This window comes from Grampus griseus (genome assembly GCF_964374135.1).
Source record: "Grampus griseus genome assembly, chromosome: 2".
Lineage (NCBI taxonomy): Eukaryota > Metazoa > Chordata > Mammalia > Artiodactyla > Delphinidae > Grampus > Grampus griseus.
In genome coordinates, this window is record NC_139018.1 from 73,045,417 (window position 1) to 73,067,016 (window position 21,600).

The 21,600-nt window shown below is 40.1% G+C and overlaps 1 protein-coding gene across 1 annotated transcript in view; it reads left to right on the forward strand.

Moving 5' to 3' along the window:
* The window catches only part of STXBP6 (syntaxin binding protein 6), a 202,559-nt gene that overhangs the window by 130,538 nt on the left and 50,421 nt on the right, over nt 1-21,600 (forward strand). The window contains exons 2-3 of the mRNA XM_082649061.1: nt 4,971-5,101; nt 6,254-6,419. Of these exons, the coding sequence (XP_082505187.1) occupies nt 4,971-5,101; nt 6,254-6,419 (297 nt within the window). The remainder of the gene's footprint in view (nt 1-4,970; nt 5,102-6,253; nt 6,420-21,600) is intronic.

Consider the following 21,600-nt stretch of genomic DNA (forward strand, 5'->3'; position numbering starts at 1 on the left):
GTGGACATCACTTTTTTTCCTTGCTCCAAATTGTTTATTTCTCATCAACAGTCTTATTGAAATCAAAACGTCTGGCCGTTAGACTCCAGCAGAGCAGAGGGCTAAGTCACACCACAAGATGCTGACTTTCACTCAACTACGAGATCAGGAGAGGACTAAGCATGATGACAGACATTTTTAGGTATCTTAGGTACATAGGTATGGTAAATTCTACGTTTTAGCTGCCTAGCCTTGACCTCAAATTATATTGTAGATACTACAATTTGTTCTTCACCTTTTTTTTTTAATAAGAAATGACCACATAAAGTTATAAGATGATTCAATTTGACTTTAATGTGTAAAGAAATGTTTGTGTTAGTGAAAATATAATATCTATGAAAAATGAGATGGTAGAGGTTGTGAGTCATCATTTTCTTTAAATGCTGATTATTTGTTTTCTTTAAAATAATGTCTTAGGACTGGGACTAGATGTTTTGTATTTGGGCAAAATTGATTTTCCTGTTTGGGACGATTGAGGAATGATACTCTGAATAATGAGATTGTAGAGGAAAGAGTGACTTTAAAAAAAAAAGCAGTCTCCCAACCTTTGGACCTTGAAATGGAGGATCAGACTCTTAATCCCTGGCAGAGTGTGTGTTTTTCTGCCATTTAGCATCACATGCAAGTAACCTGCATTTCTGTCTTTCCTTTCTGATAACAGCCTTTGTCCCCTCTTCCACCAATTCCTAACTTGATACAAGACCAGGTTTGATCGACTAGATGGTATTGTACTATTGGCTGGCTTCTCTGGTTTTGATTAAATAGAATTTTCTCACTGGGCAAAAGCAAGGCTGGTGATCTCCACTCTTTGACTATGGCTAAGTGTCTTATTTCTGTACAGTGTTTCATGGCTGGACCATTTTTTATTTTTATTGTTTGCGGTACGCGGGCCTCTCACCGTTGTGGCCTCTCCCGTTGCGGAGCACAGGCTCCGGACGCGCAGGCTCAGCGGCCATGGCTCACGGGCCCAGCCGCTCCGCGGCATGTGGGATCTTCCCGGACCGGGGCACGAACCCGTGTCCCCTGCATCGACAGGCGGACTCCCAACCACTGTGCCACCACGAAAGCCCCTGGACCATTTTTTAAAAGAACTCTTTACACCATTAGTTCATGAGAAAGAGATGTTACACCACTAGAGTAATGACGGTAATGATATTCTAGACATAAGAGTTCCTAACACTGCTTCTTAACTACAGCTGAGATGTAGATAAGTCTACATGAAGGCTGAAAGAAGGCATGCAGCCATGAAAACCACATTCTTTTTGTCACAACTGGTAGTAGAAGGACCTGGATTCGGTTTGCCCCATGCTTCTGTCTTCCTCTGATGCCACCATAGAAAGCAGTGGGTTCCAGGAGTGAGTGAAAAGAAGCATTAGGCTTGGATAACCCCAAAACTTGACTTACCGAAGCATGTCACCTCCAGCTTTGTTCTTCTTTCTCAAGATTTCTTTGGCAAGGAGTTTTTAAAAGATGGTTCAGTCTTATGTATTTCAGTTTGAATAGCCAAGCTGGTCAGAAAGCCGGTTTGGGGAAAATCACAGACGTCCAGGTGAGGGCTAATGTTATAACTCCTGGAATGTGGCTGCTTCATGAAACCTCCCTGACTTTCCCCAACTCTACCTTGGTCCTTAAAGCACCCCCACCTACACACCTCAGATGACTCCTATGTCATTTTTCCTGTTATGCTTTAATACTCTGTTGCATCATTCTCATCTCCTCCCCACCAAAGTTCTTGATTCAGAACCACTTTTTACTCAATATTTGAATTGCCATAAAACTTCCTTCTGTATCTTCCATCTAATAAATATGCCATAAATATTTGTTAAATGACTAAATACATAATTCAGTGGCTCTCAACAGTCAAAGTGCCTCAGAGTCAACTGGAGAGATTTAAAATATGGATGCCAGGGCCACACCCCCAGGGATTCTGATTGACAGTGTTTGGTGTTTTTGTTGTAAAACTCCCAGGTGATTTCGATGTGCGGGTCTGAGTGGAAAACCAGGGGATCAGGCTGATTCTGGGTGGTCTGCAGTATTACCTGGGAATATCATATCCCCTTTGAATGCCTATATATTTACCTTTTCCTCATGAATGATCAAGGCATGACAGAAATGCCCTGATTATCTCGCCTTTAAAGTTATTCAAAATAATGAATATGGAGTCTACCATATAGGGGTAGTTGGACATACAGCACTATGCTGTTACTGATTCAGATCATTTGGTTGCATTTTCCAGCGTGTGCTATCAATTAGCTTTCCTTGGGAAGGAGAAGGTGAATTGCTGTTTTTCACTAGACATCTGGAATTTGACTGACTGACTTATTTTTAACAGCTCTGGATCCTAAAAACACCAAAAGAGGAAGGGGTTAAAACATGCCTCCTTCTAGCACAGAACTCAACGTCTGGCAGTGGTGTGATTGTACAACTGTTTTGACCTCAGCAGGGGAAAGTCTTTATTTAATTCTATGTAATGTGTATATAATAATATCATTTTAAGGCACCTGCTTCAAAATAGAAACTGGGATGTTGGAGAGAATAAAAATAAACAAAAATTAAAACCAAACCGGGCTCAGTGCCCAGGAAAACTATCAGATTCCAAGAACTGGGCAAGCAATAACGTAATAGAGGGAAAAAAGTCAGGAATGGATGAAGTTGTAACTGCCTCCGTTAAAAATGACCACTGTGCAGTGCGATTGCTGTTGAACAATTCCGTGGGGCATTTGTTGGGTGGGTGGAGTTCCTGCCCTTCTCATTTCAGTGACAAACTTCCAGTGGAACTTGCCTTCCTAAAAGTGTCAGTCTCAAACATGCCAATAATTACGGCAATCTTGCTTTATGTTTGAACTTTTATAATGCTATAAACTAGTTGGAAATAAATGGACCAGAAATAAAAATATGAGTTAACTGCAGTCAGAAGGAAAGCCTTCATGTTTCCCAGGATGCCTAAATGTCGTGTGATTTACATAAACAAAGGAGGAAATCCTCTTTGTGTGTTTAGGGGTGTGTGTCTAATACAGGAACCCATGTTTTCCTGTTATTGAAAAGCATTCTTTAATCGTTTAAGCACATTTTAGGACCCACATATATTCCAGGTGTGTTGTTTCCCTTGACATTAAAACAGCAGAGCAGGGCCTGACTATCAGAGAAACCTATTAGAGCTTCCCTTTGTGTCATATAGACACATAAAATAAATGAATTAAATTAAGTGGACAGACAGCCCTGGCAGACTGGTAATATTGTGTGAATTTAGTGAAGGGAATGGTTGTTCCTAATGGGACTTAAGCAGACTTATACATGGAGCTGTAGGCTAGACAGGCCATTTGTGAATGGAAGACTATAACATTTCCTTGATCGTGGGTGTTAAGGGGATGATGACTTTTTAACCGTGAAAGTAAATGTAATTGGTGTGAAATGTTCATAAGCTTCTAGCCAAATATAACTGAATAATGGGCAGTAAACCTAAGCATTATTTGACATTTTTAAAAAATGTTTGCCAAATTCTGGTTAGGAACAAAGGGAGAAGATTGTACTGAGATCCTAAAAACAGCCCAGTCCTGTACCATAGGGTTCTTACCCACCTTAAAGGCAGGGTGCCCACATTTCTTTCCCCTCTTGGTCACTGCTTTCATGACCCCAGACACTGAAGCTGTGATAAAACTCTGGTATGTGTGAAGGAGAGCCTTCTTACCACCAATCATGACTGGAATAGGTGTTTTCTGTCCTTCATCCCGCAAGGATTCTTTTTGCCATCTGTTGAGCATTTGCATGGTTATTTGCAAGTGTGGGATCTGTGGGCTTATTTGAAACTAAGAAAGAATGTAGCACTGATGCACAGTCTTACTAGGATTGCATTCATTACAAGGAATGCTTTCCACTTTTCCTGGCTCCTTTAAGAGCATCGTTTCTATTTAAACTTACAATTCTTATAGGCAGAGCTCAGGAGGAGCTTTTAGGAAAACCCTTCTAAAATACTTAATTACCTCCCCTCCCTTGAGGCTCTAATCCTGAAGTAAGCAGACAGAGAAATATTCAGAGTGACTCTCTCCTGGTGGCTGCTACTTGACCTCTGTCCAAGAGGTGACAAGGTCCATCCTCAGCATGGAAGGGAGAACTGACTAAGGCCAGGAGGAGGAACTGTCCTGGCCCTACAGTTGTGGTGACCTCAGGAATTCATATGTGGAGAGGGGCAGGGGTTATAATCAGATGCAAACTGGATACAAACTGACTATATTTTAAAGCCAAATAGTTGGGGTTTTTTTTTGAGTGAAGTATTACTTCTTATCTTCTCACTAAAGCCTGGAATATTTACACTGGACTATAACATTAGAAATATGCATTGCAGCTCCCTAGGGGAACCGGTAACCTGCACTTCCTTTAAAATGCAGCCTTTCCTAACTACCCCTACCTGATGCCTGTCAGCCCCATACGCTGCTTTCCCTGCTAGACATCATTGTGCATTTGTAGCCTCCATTAGAGGAGCTTGGTGTTAATTATTCCTGTCGTGTTCAATGTGAGTGGATGACGGCATAAATGAAGCTGCCCTTACAATTAAAATTCTATTGTAACTGCTTGAGGGTGCACGTTATAGTTTCTATTTCTTTTGAGTTCATCTCTTACTAAAGGTACACCTATTCATTCATTTTCATTTTCTCTCTTTCTCTGCTTTTCTTTCTTTCTCTCTGTACTTATCTCTCCCTCCCCCTCCCTCCTTCCCTCCCTCCCCCCTCTTCCTCCCCTCTGTACTCATACACATACACATGTATATACACACATATGTATATTTCTCTCTCTATATACACACACCAGATATATCAGTTTTTCTCTCTCTCTCTCATTGCACATATGTATGTAGGTATAAGATAGACACACCACTGAATGAGGACCCAAACCACCCTGCACACCCACTAATCTGACTGGTCTTTTCTTGGCAGTGACAAACAAGAAACCCACACAGGCATCCATCACGAAGGTCAAACAGTTTGAAGGCTCCACGTCGTTCGTGCGGAGATCACAGTGGATGCTTGAGCAGCTTCGCCAGGTTAATGGCATCGATCCTAATCGGGTGAGTGAACTGTCCAGTGCTGAGCGAAGGTGTTCTTTCCACACAATGACTCTCTCATTGACCTTGGCAGGGTGATGGTTGTCTGAGTCATTTTTAACAAGACTATTGCTCTATTTCAGTTATGTGGCTAAGACTTTTTGATTCCTGTGCCCTTCTTACGGGAAATTATAAACCTTTTCATCATGTTTGACGGAGGTGCCTAAGGGGATGAATATTGAAGAAGTGCTACTCCAGTAATATGTTTATCAGCCAAGTGCAAAGAGCAGATTCAGATAATCACATCTGTGATTATCAATATGACAAACCATGTTCATCGAAGCTCCATTTATCTCCTAATGCCACCAGTGATGAGGTTTATTTACCAAAAATCAAATAAATGAACTGCACCTTAAAAATGATGTATTAGGATTCCATTGGATTTAATAAGAGAAACATTCCATGGTAGAGTTATGTATTCCAAGTGAATTCCCTTTGCTCACACACTCACCATAAAATACATCAATAATGAGGAAAAAGAGGGCTTCCCTGGTGGCACAGTGGTTGAGAGTCCGCCTGCCGATGCAGGGGACACGGGTTCGTGCCCCGGTCCGGGAAGATCCCACATGCCGCAGAGCGGCTGGGCCCATGAGCCATGACTGCTGGGCCTGCGCGTCCGGAGCCTGTGCTCCGCAACGGGAGAGGCCACAACAGTGAGAGGCCGCGTACCGCAAAAAAAAAAAATAATAATAAGGAAAAAGAAAATGTAAAATGTAACTATATACTGTAATAGTAAGGGGTAATCTCTTCCTGCCAAGGTTAGGGACAAGATTAATACTGTTAAGTGCCAAGAACCTAAAGGAATCCTTTTTCGAGTAATTGGGAAGGCAATGCATAGTCTGAATTCTGACACAAGTTGATATGCAGTTAAGCTAAAGGGACTTCTGTGCTCTTAACTTCCTGGGGACATCTAAAAATGCCATGAGATTTGAGGTCTGCTTGATAAGGAGAGAAAGGTATACTCTCTGTGCACCTAGGTGCTAGTTAAATGAGTCTTGTGATTAGGACAAAAGTCTTTGAAAGGTGTTTTAGCCTTTATGAGTCTCTTAACGTGGTGAACTGGAAGCAGCAGTTTTTATAGCTTGAGATCAGTCGTTATTTCACTGTCTTTTCCAGGATTCTGCGGAGTTTGATTTGTTGTTTGAAAATGCTTTTGACCAGTGGGTAGCCAGCACGGCCTCAGAAAAATGCACCTTCTTCCAGATCCTCCACCACACCTGCCAGCGCTACCTCACGGACAGGAAGCCAGAGTTTATTAACTGCCAGTCCAAAATCATGGGAGGTGAGTGGGCGTTTGTGTGACTTTACTCATTCTGTTTCCTTAGATGCACTTTTACATACAGTTAGGTGTTCAGCCGCGTAATTAAAGACCAGAAAAAAAGAATCCGGACGCTCAGAGCTGGACCGCGTGAGGACCACTCTGGGAGTTCATCGCATGCTAATCTAGACACAGTGGTATGTTTTCACTCTTATCCAAAAGCTGATCTTTTAAAGGGAATTAACTCCTTAGCTAAGATTCTTTGTACGATGAGAACAAACCTGTCCCTTTATTAGAAAAACCTTTCCGTTTGGTTTCTTCCCTACCATTTCATCGCAGAACACTCTCCTGGGTTGCTTTTTCCTAGTATTTCTCAAGATATTTTACAAATACTGATATGACCGTTCCTACAGATACAGTCCCTTTCTTTCAAATTGCACCTAGTCTCACATTTATTCCTTGAATGGCAGACAGCTGAAGTAGGATGAGTGCTGTAAGCCAGCCTTAAGGAACGAGTACCAGCATTGGCAAGTTAATGAGAAACACTTAGAGGGTGCTTAGCACATTTCTTTTAGGTGGCGTTTCTTTTTAGAGACTTGAAACTGTGCTAAAAATATAAAGCCTTGCCAGTCACTATGGGAGTTGAGGAAGAGTGTGTATATTATTGGTCTTTTCACTGACCTGTTCTCCTGGTTTTGAGAGCATCTTTTTAAAAATGTACCAACTTTGTCTTAATCAAATGTAAGTGAAGGTCACAATAGAGACAGTACATCTTCCCCTTGGGCTGTATCTATCTTTCATATGAACATGAGGCAGAATCCATCGTTCTGTCCCAACAGCTGCTACGCACACTCTCATTTTGCCATTAGTCTGCTAGATATTGTGGGAGAAAATGCTGTCAATACTTCATTATTTGCCACTGAAGTGTTAGTGTGCCTCTTAAATAGGAAGTTGCTCACATCGTATGAACCTTGAAAGGTCTCTCTTAGATGCTGATAAAGACTCTTGTGTTATCACTTCTCTGTTTAGTCCTAGAGAAATACGAGGTGATGAGTGCATATTTTCTTCAAAGTGACTACATCCTATGGTACAAAAGTGAAAAAAATATTATACATAGATGTTGAAAGGAAAGGAAATATCAAACACTAACCTCTTACTGTTTGGAAAACATAATGAGACTCTATCATGTCTGTGCCACCAGTGTTGTTCAAATGAATCCTGCTTTGAAAATCCAGCCTTAACAGACTTGGCCAAAGGTTCAAGCACCCAGGCTGAGGACCACAGATGGCCACATTTTCAGGGAATGGAAAATTGACCAGGCAACCCCAGCTTTCCCTCATTCTTCCTTAGGATCTTCTCTAGTATCCTAGAATCACATTTGTTTCTTGATCTTAAGTTCCTGCTATGAAACATTTCCCCCCGTCAGTATCAGTACGGTCAGTAGCTTGCCCAGCTGGCCCCTAAGCAGAGTCTCCTCTAAAAAACAGTGTGACGTGTGGATTTGAAATTTCTGTTGCTCTTGGAGACAGACTTTCTCTCGAGCACTCCACTTCTCCAGGTTCCATCCTGGGAGCAGAGGGCATCAGAAGCAGAGGCGGTTCCATGGGGATGACTGCATTTCCTCAGAGTGGAAACATGAGGCGGAAGCAAGGGGGCACAGACTCACTCCTCCGTCCCCGTGAGGGAAACAAGCCGCCCCCTTCCTGCAGAGGTTAGGGAGAGCTCTGGGAACTCTCCCATAAGGGACGGCGCTAGGTAGCCCTCTTCTCTGTTGTCTCTGAAGCTCTCATTTCTTCTCTCAGAACAGGCCCTTGCATTCCTTCATTCACTCTTAGCTCATCATCCAACCACACAACATGTAAGTACTAAGTACCTACTATGAGCTAGTCACTTTGTTACGTCCTCGATGTGGAGAATCATTCTATGTTTGGTCCCTTAATAGACCCTAATTGCCACTACCCAAACCCCAGACTGGCAGGCCCCTAACAGCCTTTCCATATGCATTACCCTCTCGAATATCCTCAGACCTTTCCACACATTCCCACCCAGCTGCTTCTGTCATTGGCCCAGTCTTTCGATGTCTTCCACTGCCCTATGAACCCCAAATTATGCTGAGTTGAGACAAGAATCTATATATCCATAGTTAAACTGTTGGTATGTATAGTGCGTAAAACTAAAGATTGATCTCCTGTAGTAAGAAAAAGAATAAGTTAATGAGACCAAGTGCCAGAATTGGCTCTGCCCTCTGTGACCTTAGATGTGTCTCTCATCTTCCTCAGACCTCAGTCTTCCCTGGTGTAACATATGGGGGTTAGACTAGATGATATCTACAATCTGTCAGGTCGTTTGAGAATCTGTAATTCATAAGTTATAGCTTTATTGCGTAGGCTAGTCACTTCTTAATTTAAGAATCAAAAGATTTAGTGCTGTTAAATACTGCCCAGTTCTAGATTCCCAGGGAAGGCAAAAAAGTTTGAATTAGACACATGGTAATTTGCTGGCAGCACATACATCCTTAGTGAGTACAGCTTGTCTTATCTAAACAGTCGCCTATCCTTGATAACAGTTGTACCAACACACCCTAGTGAATTAGCATGCTGATTAGTCTTCCTTTCTGCCTGTTATCACAATTCAGAGACTTAAAAAAATTGTGCAGTTTTCAGGTCACTACATTCTGACCCCTTTAACTTTTAGGGTACCTACCCCATCTTCAGCAAATGAGATCTGTTCCAAATTTCACAAAATCTTTTGGTTTGTCCTTACGGTATGGGCCGTAAGTGCTAGACACAAATTGTTTTCCATGCTGTGAAATGTGATAGATTTTGTCATTTTAGAGAACTGATGCTGCTGTTGGTGTGCTGTCCTCCATCAGGTTCTGTACATACGTTATCTCATTTAGTTTTTACAGCAGTCTTTGGAAATACAATTTATTATCTCCATTTTACTGAGAAGGAAATAGGATCAGAGAGGTAATCAAACAGCTTGCCAAGGCTCGTATAGCCTTTGTCCTCAAGTGGCAGGGCTGAGATTCAAACACAGGCCTTCGCCACTCTAAAACCATCGTTTTTGGGGTCACTGAGTGGAATGCTCCAGGGAACACCATTGATATTGTCTTTGGTATGAATGGTGGCCCCTGGAGTTGTGCAGGAATTTTGGGATATATTTTAGCCAGCACATTCCTAGGTATTAAAAAAAGGAGCTAAGAGGAGAGGGCCAGAGATTATGAGCAGTTTTAACTCTTTTCCTACTTTTATTGAGGTGTATGATTAAGCTAATATGATGGAATCATCCGGGACCTCTAAAATCATTTTGCTTTTTGTTTTTGTTCGTGAGAATTTCAATATATTAAAGAGATGAAAGTGAGGCTATTTTAGTCAATGGGGAAGATGCTGGAGCCCTGGCCACTCATCAGACCTCTTAGATATTTTGTTTCTGATCTAACCACCGTCATTGGGAAAACTGAAGCCCAGTGATTTTGAAGGACTTTTGAAGGACAAATCCATCTGATTCCCAGTGAATCATAGTTTCTTCTTAATTTTTTTTATTTTTTATTTTTTTATTTATTTTTGGCTGCGATGGGTCTTCATTGCTGCGTGTGGGCTTTCTCTAGTTGCGGCAAGCAGGGGCTACTCTTCGATGCGGTGTGCAGGCTTCTCATTGCGGCGGCTTCTCTTATTGCAGAGCACAGGCTCTAGGCGCGCGGGCTTCAGTAGTTGTGGCACGTGGGCTCAGTAGTTGTGGCTCGTGGGCTCCAGAACACAGGCTCAGTAGTTTGGCGCACAGGCTTAGTTGCTCCGTGGCATGTGGGATCTTCCCAGACCAGGGCTCGAACCCGTGCCCCTTGCCTTGGCAGGCGGATTCTTAACCACTGCGCCACCAGGGAAGTCCCCCATAGTTTCTTTAATACCAGTTCAAATAGGATTATCATTTAAGCATCTACAATTTCATGAAGTTCTTCTCTTATATTTATTGATTGTGTATATTCCATATGGCCAGGTTTTTCTTCTTGGGGAAAGTCAGTTACACAGAAATAAATTCTTTGGATTGTTTGAAATTCTGTCCTCCAAACATGATATTTCCTTATCTCCAGAGGATAGACTGGGGAGCTTTGATCTTCTGGTGCTGGTTACAGGATCCAGGAGACGTGGCCAAAGCCTACAGTTGTGAAGACCCCCATAAATTGAAAGACAGCGGGATGCTCTAAGCAGGTGTGAAGCGGAAAGCGTTGGTTTCTCCTGCCTTAGTCAGCATCTTTTCAGCCATCTTCTCTTGTCTGGGTGGTTGAAGGACTTTGTCCTCAAGCCTTGGTCATTCCTGACCTCCACCCTACCTCTCTCGTAGTTCATTCAAGGTCAGTCACCTTTAGAAATACAAAGCCATTAGTCAGTTGCTTGGTCCCTAAGCTACCAAGTAACCCGCAGAGAAGGAAGGTAGAGGTGTGGAGCATCTGGCTCCTGGAATATCACACAGCATCAGGAGCGACAGGGCCCTGAAGGTGAAGTCTTGGGTTCATATAGGTCATATTTACTTGTTCTAAGATGGTAGTTTTTTTCTGTCTATAGTAAGCAGAGATGATGATATAAATGATATACTGTTATATGTGTGATAACACATTTGTACTACGAAGATGCCTTGAAGGAGTTAATCACACATGTAGAACTTCAGACTCTAGAAGAGAGACTTGCTTTCAAGAGAGCAACATGGTCTGCCCCAAGTGGTAGCATCAGTTTACTTATAATGGACCTGTCATATTAAGTCAAGGTCCCAAGGGGGACTTTGTTTTGCTCTCTTCATGCTTCTTGACAAAATGTGAGCAAATCCCTCATAGTTTCCCGTTGCTGTTTTATTTACACTGACCTTCTGTAGTGATTACTGTCGAGCTATTATTTTTATGCCTAATTCTGTGAACTAAGGAAATCTTGAATGGTGTTGGCAACTTCTGTGTTAGAACCACAAAATAAATGCTTTGAAACCTATTTTCTTTTTTAGTAAGCGCGGTAAATTATTTGCACACAAAAAAGTAATTTATTCCTCAAGACAAGGTTCTGTTTAACCTGAAGCATGTCCTAGCATTTTCCTTGAATTCTGAGTCCAAACACCCTTGGCCACCTCATTCAATTACCTCTCACTCTTTCATCTGTTCTATGTGGGTCATCCTTTAGGGGTGCCCCACCTACATTGTTTGAGGCCCACTTGGTTCCATAAGCATTTACTCAGCACCATCTGTCTGACAGGTACTGAGCTACCTGCCGACATCCAACAACCAAGTAGACACCTTTGGCAACTTTACTTATGTTCCTGGAGGGACATCAGATGTAAACAGATATGAAACAATATGATACACCAAGGTGATGGCTGAGCTGCATTTTAAGGGATGGTTAACAGTTGATAGACACACAAGGGCAGGATGAAATGAGTTCTCTCTTATTGCAACAGTTAATCTAGACAGTTTCATTTCAATGTTATCTATATTCAGAATTTGGAACATGGCAGATTGTTTTTTCACGAAACAGGCTATTTTGCAGTGCCATGTATTTTTATCATCATCAAAGGGTATTTCTTAAGCATTGTCTGTCTATGTGCAGACCTTCAGATGATGGTATGAAGCCCAGACTTCTGAGCTCTTTTAGAATTCCAGGGACACAGATGTCTCTGATGTCTGCTTCATAGCAGGCTGGCCCTCATTTGCCCCTGCTGATTGGTATGCTGAAGAAGAACCAGATTGCTTTACTTTGGATTCCCCTGGGGTGGTACAGAATCTCAGGATTCAGACTGTGACTTTGTATTGTACTTTTCTCCCAAACAATGAAGGGGCATATTCCTGAGCAAGGTGTGCGAATATTCCACCTTGTGAGTGTCCCAGGCATGGGCACGTGTAAGGTGAGGTAACAGATAGATGACACAAAGAGCACATGTATGCATCCTAACAGGGCTCTTACCAAAAAAAAAAATGATCAATATGGTTTTTAATCCAAATATAAGAATGTAGTGCTCTAGTACAATCTATAACATTTGCCATAATTTTTAGTTCTTCCTCGTGTTTTAATGTTTTCTGTCACTGAATAATGGCTTTGTGGGATGTGAACTTCACCCTCGTACACATGCTCCAACCACAGGCACATTACAAAGAGTTGCTTATTTCTCAAGAATAAATTCACGTGTAATTTTGCCCCTACCACTCAAACTTCAACATACTCGGGGATGCGTGCAGACATACGCTAGTGATTATAATTCACATACCGAGTTAAATCGTATGAAAACCACCATATTGTTGCTTCTTGATGACATGTAGATGAGGGGCAGGCCAGGCTGCTTAGCTGATTCGCTGTTATGAGAGGGTCAGCAAGTGTTTCTAATAGTTCTTTAGATCTAGAGGAATCCATGTCATAGTTCCTCCGGTGAGTTTTTGTTACCCTTGAGGAAATAACAAAGTAGCAAACTTCAGTTATCCTGTACCATGATACAAACAAGGAAAGTGGTGTATGAGGAACTTGCCTGAGGTCCCACAGCTAAATAAGGGCTGGAGCTAGTACCTCCGTCAAGGCCTCTCACTTATTCCCCATCCATTCAGTGGGGACCAGGACTTCCAAGTTCCCTCAATAAGCACAGGTCTTCTTTTCCTTGTATTGATTCAGTCAAGCAGAGAGGAGATGACTCCAATTTAACAAGGTATTTATGCGGCTCAAATTAAAACTTCTGTTTGAAAGTTCTCTCTCGATGTCTGTTAATGATATTAATTGTATACACATGCAGACTTACCCACCACTGTCCCATCACTCCGTCCTCTTCATGGCAGCCCATACCATCCTTTCCTAGACAGCGTGATATTTTATTTAAGACTTGCTTTATAGAAACTTTTTGGAGAGAGTAAGAAATTAAGAATAGAAACCAAAAATTATGCATCAATAAAAATAATGGTACAAATATTTAAACTATACAATTGGAAAAGCCCAGTTTGGGGGATTTTTTTGCTTTGGTTATTGGAATCCCACCAGTGTAACTACTACGTCAAACACAAGTTTGATATATACTGTGCTCCACAAAGTACTAACAACCATCTGACACTGGCTGAGCGTTCTTCGGAGCAGGACATTGTAGCAGAAGCTATGAGGTGTTTCTTGATCTGAATCTTTTATGTATGTATGTCTAAAATTTAGGATGACATTACCAATCGTTATGTTGGGCATTTTGTGTGCTTTCTCATATTTTCTGATAGTCAGTCTATTCAATACTTCATCTTATTCCCAAAAGGTGAATTAAAAGCAGATGCTTTTATTTTCAGTAAGAAAATTGGAGTAACCAAGGGTTAGTTCCTTAGGTCCCATCCAGTTCTATGCATGATATAAATGACTAGTAACTAAAGAAAAATTGGGTCACAGATGTGATTTTCTTTTTCATTGCTCATTGGCTGTAAGCCACACAGAAATGCATGCTGTGAAACAGCTGGTGGGTTATGGTTAGTCGTCTTGAGCCAGAGTGACTTTGTGCATTAAGTGCTTTGTGAATCATCTCTCTCCACCAAAATCTTGAACCAAACCAAAGCTACATAAAGGGGACTTCTGAGGTATCATTTATTGGCACGACAAGGATCATGAACATATTTTGTCTTTCCCATGGTTAAACAATCTGCAGTAGACGAGAGCCATTTCTACTTTCAGAATCAACCAGAACACATAACTTGATAAAGTTGATAAAGTGAAACAACTTGATAAAGTGAAAAGAGCACAACTTGATAAAGTGAAAAGAGCACAGACTAGATTCACTTACCCCTGTTTCTGATGGCATCACTCATTAGCTCTGTAACCTTTTCCAAGCTGCTTAACTTACACTCAGCCTCTCTGTATCATGGATAGCAACGTATACCTTGAAGGAATGCTGTGGGGATTAAAATGAATTTTAAAATATTCAGTCAGATGGGATTTTTGCAAAGTGCCAGTACATGTTTGAATATCCTATTAAAAATTACTATATGCCTATTCATAATAGTACATGACTTCTTCTAGGATATTTATCAAAAGCCCTTTCTTATGAAAGGAGTAAGAAAATATTCTTAAACTTTCCTAATCCACGTTGGCATCAGAATTGCAAAAAAAAAAAAATTAGTAATTTCATTGTTCCAAGTGGGAAGGAGCTGAGCTATATTATAGACGTTTCAGACATCTGGAATGCTGAGTTGTTTGCGTGGTTTATAGAATGCTGAATGTGTCGCATTTTATGTTTGACATTTATAGAATGCATATGTTACTGCTGCCTTTACCAAAACAACAATGTTTAAAATGTATTGAGTGACACTGTGCCAGAGATCAGGGCGCATAATTCAGATCTTCTTGTAGGAAAGAAAAAACCTAAAACATGTTTTCTGAACTTTATAAGAGAATAGAAATGTTTTTTTTACCACCAGCGTATCTTCAACCTAGAATATTTCTTTGAGTCCAGTTCTCTTTACACAGCCCCAAAAGGAGACACATGGATCAGAGGTAAAATTGTTTAATATTGTTAGACAGGAAGTGGTATTTCCAAAACAGACATAAAAGGCATGCTGCATGATTCCCATACTTCTAGATTAGACAATTTTTAAAAGAATTTTGGAGAAAAGTTTGCCAACCAGTTTTCTATGTAAGATGTTTAAAAAAAAACTTCATATCCAGCATCACCAGTTTCACAAAAGAAAGTTTACTTTAATACTAAAAGATACAAAGGACATAAGGGCTAGTCCTTAAATTGGAAACATTTACCTTTACGAAAAACTTACTACATCTGGTTCTTATCTTTCTTAGTTCACATAGACCAATAAAAACTCCATCGTTGGCATTTAAAAGTTGTTGCTCTGCTGTAACACAGAAGCATCAAGAACTAAAATTACTCGGAATTTTAGTGAAGAGAAGCTGTCAATTCACAAGAACAGTAACTGGTTCTAAAAATGGTCATTTAGTGATTGGTCAAATTCATTCCCACTTCTGGGGGAACCCACTCAGAGCACACACCGTTTGGACAGCAGAACAGATCGTCTTCAGGGTTGAAGGCCATAGTCCTATTCCTTCCCTGGAACAGAGGTAAGGAACTTGCCCATAGTACCTGAGAAACGACCCAGGAATATGAGATTTCTAAAACCTTTAGTGAAGGAGTAAATGAAATGGCCTTTTTTCTCACATTATATCCTAGGCTTTTAAAAAGTTCAGCCTTGTATCTGATCATCAAAGTAAGACTAAGCCGCTAAGTTTATCACAAGCAGTTATTTGAAATTTGGACATTGACATAAATCGGAATGTGGAGACTTCAGATCTACACGACCAAACATTTTTCCCCCTTCCATTTGCAATACGCCTACCCAGGGCTGGGTTCATTAGGTGTCCTGCAAGAAGCAAGAGCATTAGGATTGGCACATTGAGGAAGCAAAAGTAGAAGATGCACAGTTAAATCTGAATTTTAGATAACAATGGATAATTTTTTAGAATAAGTATATTCCATGCAATATTTGAGACAACGAAAAAATTATCCATTGTTTATCTAAAGTTCGAATTTTATCGAGTGTCCTATATTTTATCTGGCAACCTTCATGGGCATCCCAGTTTCTAGCTACCATAACCAATATGGAAAACATAATATGTTTATTGTTATGTAAATAAACTTTATGGTGGCCAAATTATTAGGACTTTAAGATACACTGAGATGGAAATCTCCCAGGCATAATGTTAGGTTAGCCGTTCAAAGATACAAACAGAGAAAGATGTGAGACAGACTGCTAAAGAAGGACAATTAGAAGAACTGAGAGTATTCCTGTCTTATTGTGGCTATTCTACACAGAAAAATGCTGTGAAATGCAAATTAAAGTATTAATAAGTATAGCAATTCCACTAAAGCTCTTTTGTTACCAAACATGAGATTCCTGCTTACTTTTGCACAGGGAAGAAAGCTCAGTCTTGAGTCTGAATGTCTTTGGCTTGGTTTTGAGGAGTTAGTTTCCTGCAAGAGCAGTGAAAGGAGCCTGCCATTGACTCTTGGGGACACCAACAGACCAAAGGCTCTCATTTATGGAGAAAGAGTAAGAAGTTCTAGGGTCTCAAGAACTAGAAGCAGCCGCCACTTTAAAAATTTAGCCTCCTGGGCTTCCCTGGTGGAGCAGTGGTTGAGAATCTGCCTGCTAATGCAGGGGACACGGGTTCGAGCCCTGGTCTGGGAGGATCCCACATGCCGCAGAGCAACTAGGCCCATGAGCCACAACTACTGAGCCTGCGCGTCTGGAGCCTGTGCTCCACAACAAGAGAGGCCACGATAGTGAGAGGCCCGTGCACCGCGATGAAGAGTGGCCCCCACTTGCCACAACTAGAGAAAGCCCTCACACAGAAACAAAGACCCAACACAGCAAAAATAAATTAATAAACTCCTACCCCCAACATCTTAAAAAAAAAAAAAATTTAGCCTCCTGTCTGACCAGTCTGATGGTTTTCTCAGTAATGGGAGTGACTGGTCTAACAAGGGTCCCTTGTCACACCCTTGTAGCTTGCCTACAAGCTTTGGCTTATCTTTATACATCATACTGACCATCTGTAGCCTCCTCTCATTGTCAGGTAAATGAACATGGACGATAACCCTGGCTTAGCTTTTGGCTGGCTGGTTTGATTTGGTTTTTGTTCTAGCTTCATATAACATCCAAAAGTGATGCTACTATAGGTTCCATTTACCATTCAGTGGGTCCCACCTATGAAAGGGGAAGAATGTCTTCAGTATTTTCTCACTGTGAGAGCCCCTTCAGCATAAACACTTCAACTGCAAGACTTGAGTGACAGGAGGGCAATAAAGTATGTCATTATGTTGAGGTAAAATACATGTTTTAGGAAAAGAATGAGGACAAGTCTTCATTGGCCTAGGGATTTGTTTAACTTTTGAGTGGTTAAATTGTGAAGTGACAAATGTGTGCCTTTTAAACGTAGTGGATGCTGTTAGTGGGAAAGCAACTATTTGTTTTTCTTTTATTTAAATTCATAGTCCATGCCAAAAAGACAGTAGTGGGAAGGACTCAGAGTATTTCTGAGTTTAGATACCTAAGCAGAAGCTGATTATTTATACTTTGAGAAAATCTCAGTTGTCATAATCACTCATAATGCTATGCCCTATAGAAAAGAACTTTCAAGTGGAATCGATATTCCCCTCATTGAACCTGATCAAGAACATTCTGGTCAGAATCAGCTTCATGTCCCTTATAACCCAGAGAATTAAACAGGACAGAGTATGATGGGTAAAAGTCAGGAGGATTCCATGCTTCACATATAAATATTGCACCAGATCTAATCTCCTTGTGATTATGTATACTATTATATATTATTCCCACTATCAGTGTTTCACTCCATCCTATGGACCTATTTTCACAGTTGGTTGATTTTATTGATCTTCTTTCCAGTTCCCATTATAAGAGGTTGAGACTTACAGAGGGGAAAAAAAGATGGTTTTCACAAGGTCAGAGTAGATTCTCACATCTGTGATAAAAGCCAAAAGCCTGTCCTGATGGTTGGGTTCTAGTAATGTTAGGTTTCTTAGACACCAAGGGAAGGAGAGAAAAAACACTTGTAATTTTAAGAAAGTCTTTATGGTGTCAGTGTACAATCCTTGTGTATTTTCCTTAAGCTTTTGACTTTCAAACTTGAATAAGACAGAAAATATTAGAATTGTTTAAAGGTTTACATCATTTAAAAGCGAATTGTTCATCTTAGAGTTAAAATATATTTTTTCTATCCACAGTATATTTACCATCTTGGCCATTTTTATTAGTTTCCAAGTGATGCTGGTACAAAATTATCACAAACTTAGTGGCTTAAAACAACACAAATTTATTATCTTCTAGTTCTGGAGGTCAGAAGTCTGGAGTGGGTCTTCAGGCAGTGTTCCTTCTGGAGGCTCTAGGGAAGAATTTGTTTCCATGCCTTTTCCACCTTCTAGAGGCTGCTTGTATTCCATGGTGTGTGGCCTGTTTCTCCATCTTCAGAGTCCCCAGTGTAGCATCTCCAAATCTCTCTCTTTGGCTTTTACACTCCTGCCTCCCTCTTATAAAGACCCTTGTGGTTATATTGGGTCGACACAGGTAATTCAGGATAATCTTACCATCTGGAGACCCTTAAGCACAGCTGCAAAGTCCCTCTTACCATGTAAGGTAACATATTCACGGGTTACAGGAATTAGGATGTGGGCATCTTTGAGAAGCTGGTGTTCTGCCTACCATAGCATTTTCCTAAGAGCTATAATGTACATGATTGTATAATACTGTCCTACATTTAATTTTTTTCCTTTCATAAGATATATTTTTAAATACTACCTATAGACTGTATTACTTGTACTAATCTATTATAATTTAAGACATTTAGAAACACCTAAACTTTTTAGGAAAGCCTAGTACTTAAGTAGCTGAAAGGGCTTGCCATGTGCTAGATTATCCAGTAGTTCCTTACTTTACCAACTGGGATATTTGTACCTTTCTCTTCACGTAAGGAATTGATTTTCCTTAATAATTACACAGGTTCTTTACAAGTTCCTAGGAAGTCTTAGTATTTAAAGTTTTTGATGATGAGATGTTGTAGGCCATTTGGTTTTGTTAAAGATCATCCTTTTCCTTCATACTTCCCTTCCTGCATCCTCAGAAGATGATCCTAATGCCCTACTTGTAAATACCTTGGTGGTATTCCTCTTGAGACTGACAGTCCCTCTTCAGCTTTGATATAAAATGTCAAGGTCAAGTGTATTTAACACATACTCATCAGACAAGTTCACATTAGCTGGTTGGATTTATCTCTTTAATTCAGCATACATTTAGAAGTGATCTAACATGAGCCCCTGAAATGCAATTAGAATATTAATTCAACAGTTTTCTGTATTGCTTAGGGTGTGTGCTTCTTTCCCTGTGGTGTTGTTTCTTACACCCTGTCTTCCCAGTATGGTATGTTAGACACTAAAAAGAAAAAGACTTTGCACAGATCTGGGTTTGAATTTCTGATCTGTCATTTACTATCTGTGGACAAGTTACTTAAACTGTAAGCTTGACTTCCTCTTCTTAAACAGAATAATAATGCTTATTCCATAGGGTTGTTATAAGATTTTAAATAAGGGCATGTATGAGCATTTAGCATGGTACATAGGGAGTACTGTGGAATGTAGTGGTAGCTGTTATAATTAATAATTATATTAATATAATTATGTTTTTCTTTAAATTCTGCCTTCTTGCTATTGTCCTTCCTTCCCTCCTATTCTGAATAGAATCTGAATTCCAGTCAGACACAGAGGAGGGAGTAGAAATACAGAGATATATAGCTTTCAGCGTGTCCCTTACATCAGATACAGTAGAGGTGCAGTCATATGTATTTGTATTTGCATTTTTCTTCTAGGAAAAAAAGCCAGCTAATGGTGATAACACTGATAGTCACCATATTGAGTTCCTACCATATGCCAGACAATTCTTTTAGTTCACATTAATCCAAAAAAGTCATCATTGTTATCCCCATTTACAGGTAAAGAAACGGGGTCTCCTAACGTTACTTAACATGCCTAAAGTCACATAGATAATAAAGGAAAATCAAGATTTGAACCTGTCTATTCCTGAAATCTACCTTTCCGCCTTCCCCGTTAGAGAAAAGTAGAGAAACTCTTCAAAGCTATCACTGATGCATGTTTTTGTCTAAAAGTTCCAAGTGTTCCTCCAACAAAATGAGATTCTATTCTCATTTCATCAGCAATTAGTATAGTTCTTGACATTGGTCAATGCTGTGTTTTCAGGATAACATTTGAATTATAGCATTCATTGCTTTATCACTGTTAAGTTATTTTCCAGTCAAGTGTTTGATTAAGTTCACTTTCCTAATGCTGCCCTTTCTTATGGTGTTTCAGATCTATTTTCTTTTCCTCTAGGAACAAATCTTTGAAATCATATTACACTTAAAAAAGAAAATGCAGTATTATTTGTTGAAATATAAGATATACATAAATTTTCAGGAATACATATGTTATATAAAGTATGGTACATTTATATTCAACTCTTGTGCATAATAAACACTTATAGGCCAGCAACATGCACAGGAAATTAAGATGGAGTCCTAGGTAAGGCAGCCTTTGAAAATAGATTATATATGTATCTTGTTTGAGGAAATAAAAGACTTGGAAGAATGTGTTAAAGCTTTCTTCAATGCTGATTAAGAAAATTCCAAAATTAAGCCTTCCGTCTTTTGGACTATTATACTTCTCAGCTTCATCCTTTAAAAGCTGAGTAAACACAAGTACAAATAGCTGGATTTCTTTCTGATTAAGATGAGGTTAAAAGCTGCAGAAATTTTAAGTTCTAATACAGATAAAAATCAACAGGACCAGTGAGTAACTACTGCTTCTCAACTCTTTTTTTTTTTTCTGTTAAGAAATGTAAATTGAGGCGACTTCCCTGGTGGTCCAGTGGTTTAGACTCCGTGCTCCCAATGCAGGGAGCCCGGGTTTGACCCCTGGTCAGGGAACTAGATCCCACACACATGCCGCAACTAAAGAGTTCGCATGCCACACCCAGAAGATCCCACATGCTGCAACAAAGATCCCACACATGGCAATGAAGATCCCACGTGCCGCAACTAAGACCCAGCACAGCCAAATAAATAAATAAATATTTTTTTAAAAAAAGTAAATTGAAATTCATCATTTGGGTCCATCTACTTTCAATTAGCCAGGCCTAGGTAAATAAGAGAATCTATCAGTAGGATATAATCAGCTTGTTCTTTGTTTGCTGGTGAGAACAAATGGAAAAATAAGTATTATCACTGCTGAACATTGTAGAATTTTTGGATTGTTATATCGATAAAAATGAATGTTTTAAAAATTGACTCTTGGTGCAGTTTGATGTGAATTCACATTTTAAGGCTCCTTCAGCACCACCACATACAAAATAGAGGAAATTAAAAAGAAAGAATCACTTTCAGGAAAAAGGTAAGTATGCATAAACCAGCAACATAACAGAATCACAAAGCAGTTAGTAGGAATGAAGCTGCTTGCCTGCTGGGCTGCAAGTCTGGAAAGAGGTAGTTTGAATTCCATGTTGTAACAGTGACTAAAAGTACCCCATGCAAAGCAGGAGACCAGAGCCACATTTGCTTTTTGGAACCACAGCTTCTCTGCCCAAGCAAGGAATCTACAAAAAAGCCATGACCAACTGCTCTATGGGGAAGTGGCTTATAAGAAAGAATCT